This window comes from Mirounga angustirostris, unplaced genomic scaffold (genome assembly GCF_029215605.1).
Source record: "Mirounga angustirostris isolate CCGP_5_RB_7025 unplaced genomic scaffold, mMirAng1.0.hap1 SCAF_13, whole genome shotgun sequence".
Classification (NCBI taxonomy): domain Eukaryota; kingdom Metazoa; phylum Chordata; class Mammalia; order Carnivora; family Phocidae; genus Mirounga; species Mirounga angustirostris.
In genome coordinates this window covers 88,936,160-88,942,323 of record NW_026991721.1, presented here as the reverse complement: position 1 = coordinate 88,942,323, position 6,164 = coordinate 88,936,160, and the positions used below count along the sequence as shown (strand labels likewise).

At 41.3% G+C, this 6,164-nt stretch overlaps 1 protein-coding gene across 1 annotated transcript; it reads right to left on the bottom strand.

Moving 5' to 3' along the window:
• Positions 1 to 606: 606 nt before the first annotated feature.
• On the bottom strand, positions 607 to 1,162 carry LOC123856729 (small ubiquitin-related modifier 2-like). Its single transcript, XM_045892849.3, has one exon. It carries the CDS (start codon positions 1,143 to 1,145, stop codon positions 858 to 860), a length of 288 nt encoding a protein of 95 aa, XP_045748805.1. The 5' UTR covers positions 1,146 to 1,162; the 3' UTR covers positions 607 to 857.
• Between the last annotated feature and the right edge of the window lie 5,002 nt (positions 1,163 to 6,164).

The following is a 6,164-nucleotide window of genomic DNA, read 5'->3' as shown; positions in this document are numbered from 1 at the left end:
TGGCTCCGCTGGTTAAGCATCTGCCTTCGGCTCAGGTCATGATCCCAGGGTCCTGGGATCAAGTCCCACATCAGGCTCCCTGCTCAACAGGGAGTCTGCTTCTCCCTCTGCCCCTCCCCCCTGCTCGTGTTGTGTGCTCTCTCTCTCTCTGGCAAAAATAAATAAATAAATAAAAATTTTAAGGCCACGACAAGTTACATCGTGTTACATTTCAATTCCTCTACCAAGGAGAAATGATAATAGTACCTAACTCACAGAATGGCTCTAGGAAAAAAAATTATACACACACACTGAATGTCAGGCTTTTATTTTTATTTTTTTTTTAAACAACAAGTTTATTTAAACAACAAGATGCTTGACTTGAAGGGAAAACTACCTAGGATTCATTTCTTTTAGGGTAATATATCCCTACTTAAAGACAGATTGCCCTACATGTAACAGCTACGTACAAAAAAGCTATAAAATTGTTGTTATAAAAGGATTTTTATGTTTTTCTTTTTTTGTTAAACTGTGAGAGCAAAATAACTTACTGGAATATAAAGATAAGAGCTGACTGAGCATGCCACTAATGGGGAGAGGGGTATTTTCACAGAAACAGTGTTTTCCCCCATCCCATCTCCATTTGATGTCGATCAAAACATACCATTGGCCATTTAGTTAAAAAAATGCAATATGCTTGTGCACATACACAGTTACTTTATGTACAATAAAGGAACAGGGAAGAGGAAAATGAAAGAATAGAGAAAACTGTACTGTAGTACTCAGGATGTGGTGGAACCAAATTGTGGCTTTCTACTTGAGAATGTCTTCTTGGTCTGGAGGAACAGAGTTCTGGAGTAAAGTAGCAGGTTCCCTTTTTAGTAGACACCTCCTGTCTGCTGCTGGAACACATCAATTGTGTCTTCATCCTCCATTTCCAACTGTGCAGGTGTGTCTGTCTCATTGATTGGCTGCCCATCAAATCGGAATCTGATCTGCCTCATTGACAAACCCTGTCGTTCACAGTAGGCTTTCATTAGATTACTAAGTGGTGTGTGCCTCTTAATTGTAAACTGCACCACAGAACCATCCTGCCCCGCCACCTTCAAATGAATATGATCGTTGTTCTCAGTCTTGACTCCTTCCTTGGGCTTTTCATCGGCCATGGTGAGCACCGGAGTCTCCTCAGCTGCGGCTTCACCAAAGAGGTACCAGCTCCACACCGAATATCAGGTTTTTAGCACAATGTCCAATGCAGAGTAAGGATCCAATAACTATTACCTCAATTATCTGTATTATTGTTCTGTCTCAATGCTAACAATTATGACTCTCTTAATAAAAACTGGATTTAAAATCGGTACTAGGAAATATCGCAAGCTTATAGTTAGTGACGCCTAGTCTCTGCCTGTGCGGTCAGCAGTCCTAACTTCACCCCAGCACACACACACTCACACACACATCCCTCCATATGGACATGCCCTTCCCTCCCCCCAACAGCACACAGAGGCCGCAGCTACAAAGGCAGGCCGAGTCCCTGATCTGCCATCTCCCACCATGTCCCTCCTTCTCGTTCATGTTCTATCCCGGGAACCTGCTGCCACTGTCCAGACCAATGACAAATTGTAGCAGCAAGAACCGGAGTGTTACTTTATGAGGCAGTGAACAGGCTGCCCTGCCACTGGCCCTTCAAGGATTCCCAAATTACCACTGTGAACATGTGTCTTCTTTCAACGTGTTTCCTGTGGATTCCATGTAGTTTCATCCATGATGCACAGTGTAATCTGATGGAAGAGCCACTTACCCTGGAATGCTGATTATAAAACCCATATGGATAAACCCCCTGGACCCAGCCCCTAAATCTCTCCTGTCTGGCTGGCCCTGCCCGCCCCCCCCAGGACCATCCCCCCCCACCACCGCTTTCCTCTCCACCACCGACACCGACCACGAATGCACTCCAGCCATTCTTCACTCATTCTTCACCCATTGCGGCTTGACAGCCAGGACATCTCTGGTGTGATGTGGGTGGGCTTGGGGCAGGGAAGAATGCATATGTGGTGGGGAGGGGTATACATGGGGGCAGAAAGCACTGGGGAAATCAAACTCTGAGTCTTCGTGTCTATTTCTCAGATGGCATCATTGTAAACTTTCTTTCTGACATATACTCCAGGGAATCCCCTCCCTCCACTATCTGTTTTGGCATCATTCACGGAACTCCTTAACTACCTCACACATAGAAAGGATGGACATGCACTGGGAATGCTTTCAAGGGCCAGCTTGATAAAGGGACTTGCCACTCAGCCCTATTCCCCACAGTGCTACTCTCCTCAGAGCTGGAAGTCCTTGTCAGAGTGTTCTTATCCTATCCCGGGACACTGATGGTCCCTTTGCCCCCTTGGGTGGGATGAGGGTAGAGCCACAGGGAAGATGGGCCATGGAGCTGTCCTGCTGGGAAGATCTCACTTCCAGCACCTATCACTATCTGAGAATTGACACATGGGATAGGGCAAAGAGAGCAGTTTAACTTTTCCCACATCACCCCTCTCCCAGGGAGGAAGATCTTGGTGCCAAGAGAGACTCCTGTGGCCCATGGTTTCTACCACAGGGAAAAGTGAGATAGGAATGAGTGCCCAGCTTCTCCCAGCCTTGTAAGATGTTGTTAAAGTGACTGACTCACTCTATGTTGCCCCACCCAGAGCATGTAGGGGATCAGCAGGGCTGAATAGTCTAGGGGGACCTAGAAGAAGGGCAAAGGGGAGGGGCTGGTTCCTGAAAACTGTCCACAGATCCTACTAACATGCTGGCAGGCTCCACCAACAGGCCCACACATGGAGACCATGGGACATCTTATCTGTAGGACCCTCCAGCACCCTGCACATGCCCTCAGGTTGGTGCACTGGAAACTAGTATGAACAATTTTGCTGACAAACTAGATAAATGAAAACAAATGCATAAATTCCCAGGAGCATATAACCTACCGAGACAGAATCACGAAGAAATAGAATTTCTGAACAGACCAATAATGAATAAAGAGATTGAAACAGTAATCAAAAGCCACCCAAAAAAGAAAAGCCCAGAATGAGATGGCTTCACAGGTGAATTCTACCAAACATTTAAAGAAGAATTAATGCCAATATTTCTCAAACTCTTCCAAGAAATTTAAGAAAAGAGAGTACTTCCAAACTCATTTTACAAACCAGCGTTACCCTGATACAGATAAAGACACTACAAGAAAAGAAAATCTAGGTCAACATCTCTGATGAACATAGATGCAAAAATCTTCAACAAAGTACTAACAAACTTAATTCAACAGCACATGAAAAGGATCATACACTATGATCGAGCAGGATTTATCTCTGGAATGCAGTGATGGTTCAACATATGTAGATCAATAAATGTGATACACCACATTAACTGAATGAAAAATAAAATCATATGATCATCTCAGTAAATGCAGGGAAAGCATTTGACAAATTTTAATATCCCTTCATGATAAAAACTCAACAAATTAGGTATACAGGAAATGTACCTCAGTATAATAAGGACCATATAAAGGACAAACCCAGAGCTAGCATCATATACAATGGTGAAAGCTGAAAGATTTTCCTTAAGATCAGGAACCGACAAGAGTTCCCATTCTCACCACTTCTATTTAACACAGTATTGGAAGTCCTAGCCAGAGTAATTAGGCAAGAAAAATCAATAAAATGCATCCAAATTAGAAAGGAAGAAGTAAAATTGTCTCTGTTTGCAGATAACATGTTTTTAGATGAAAAAAAAACCCCCAAAGTTACCACCAAAAATACTATTAGAACTAAGAAATGAATTCAGTAAGGTTGGGGGATACAAAACCAAGATATAGAAATCAGAAATCACACAACCAATGAACTATTCAAAAAAGAAATTAAGAAAACAATCCCATTTACAATGCCATCACAAACAAGAAAATACTTGCAAATAAATTTAAACAAGTGAAAGAACTGTACACTGAAAACTATAAGACATCAATGAAAGACATAGAATAAGACACAAATATATGGGAGGATATCCCATGTTTGTGGTTTAGAAGAATTAATACTGTTAGAATGTCCATACTACCCAAAGCAATCTACATATTCAATGTAATCCCTATCAAAATCAAAATTAAATTAACATTGTTTAACTGAAGTGTTAAGGAAAATGTTTTTCTAAAGATCTAACAGTTTAATATTACACAATTAACTCCACTATTTTCTAATGTTAAGATGGACTTGGAGGCAAGGTTTTACTAGATGTGGAATTGATTGTAGAATTGGCTATATTGGGGTTGCCTGGGTGGCTCAGTCATTAAAGTGTCTGACTTCGGCTCAGGTCATGATCTCGGGGTCCTGGGATCAAGCCCCATGTTGGGCTCCCTGCTCAGTGGGGAGTCTGCTTCTCCAGCTCCTTCTGCCCCTCCCCCTGCTCATGCTCTCATACTCTTTCTCACTCCTTCTCTCTCTCTCCCTCTCAAATAAATAAATAATCTTCTAAAAAAAATCCCAATGACATTTTTCACAGAAATAGAAAAACCAATCCTAAAATTCATAGGGAACCACAGAACACCTTAAATAGCCAGATTAAAGCTGGAGGCATCACTTTCCTGATTTCAAATCATATTATAAAGCTAGACTAATAATCAACACAGTATGTCACTGGCATAAAAACAGACACATAGACCAATGGAACAGAGAGATGGCTAGAAGTAAATCCACGCATGCAGTCAAGTGAACTTTCACAAGGACACCAAGAATACATAAGAGAAAAGATAGTTTCTTCAAAAAACAGTGGTGGGAAAACTGGACATACACCTGCAAAAGAATGAAATTTGACCCCGATCTTACACAAAAATACACAAAAATCATCTCAAAATAAATTAAAGACCTAAACATAAGCCCTAAAACTGTGGAACTCCTAGAAGAAACCATAAGAGAAAAGCTCCTGGCCATTTATCTTGACAATGATTTTTTCGGATTTGACACCAAAACACATGTAACAAAGGCAAAAATTAATGTGTGGGACTATATCATACTAAAAAGCCTCTGCACTGCAAAGGAAACAATCAACAAAATGAAAAAGCACCTTATGGGAATGCCTGGGTGGCTCAGTCAGTTAAACGTCTGCCTTCAGCTCAGGGTTCTGGGGTGGAGTTCTTTATCGGGCTCCTTGCTCAGTGAGGAGCCTGCTTCTCCTCTATCTGCCATTCCCCCTGCTTGTGCTCTCTCTCTCTCTCTTTCTGACAAATAAATAAAATCTCAAAAAGAAAAAAAAAAGGAAAGAAAAAGCACCTTATGGAATGGGAGAAAATATTTGCAAGCCAGAAAGAAACACATGAAACTTAATACCAAAAACATTAAAAACCTAGTTTAAAACTGGGCAAAGGACTGGAATAGCCAGCAGATCTACAAATGGCAAAAAGGTATACGAAAATGTGCTGATCATCAAGGAAATGCAAATGAAAATCACAATGCGATAACACCTCACACCTGTTACAATGGTTATTATTTTGAGAAAAAGTGTTGGTGAAAACGTGGAGGAAAGGGAACCCTGATACACTGTTGGTGGGAAAGCAAACTGGTACATTCACTATGGAAAACAGCATGGAGAAATGACCATATGATCCAGCAATCCAACTTCTGGGTATTTATCTGAAAGAAATGAAATCAGGATCTCAAAGAGATACCTGTTATCTTATGTTCAGCATTATTCACAATAGCCAAGATACAGAAACAACTCAAATGTTTATCAACAGATGGATAAATAAAATGTGATATTTGCATACAATGTAATGTTATTCAGCCATGTGCAAAAACATGGAAAACATTATGCCATGTGAAATAAACCAGATGCAGAAGCACAAATACTGTATGGTTTTACTCATATATGGTATCTACAATAGATTTTATTTATTTTGAGAGAGAGAGAGTAACCATGAGTCAGAAGCAGAAGGAGAGTGAGAAGCAGACTCCCCACTGAGCAGGGAGCCCAATGCAGGGCTGGATCCCAGGAGCCTGGGATCATGACTTGAGTGAACAAAGGCAGACACTTAACAGACTGAGCCACCCAGGCATCCCCATAGTCACATTTTTTAAAGAAGCCCCTGATCCTTCATTCTCTCCAGACACCAGTCAACTCTCTAATTCTTATTTCAAATTTCTTGCAAGTGTTGG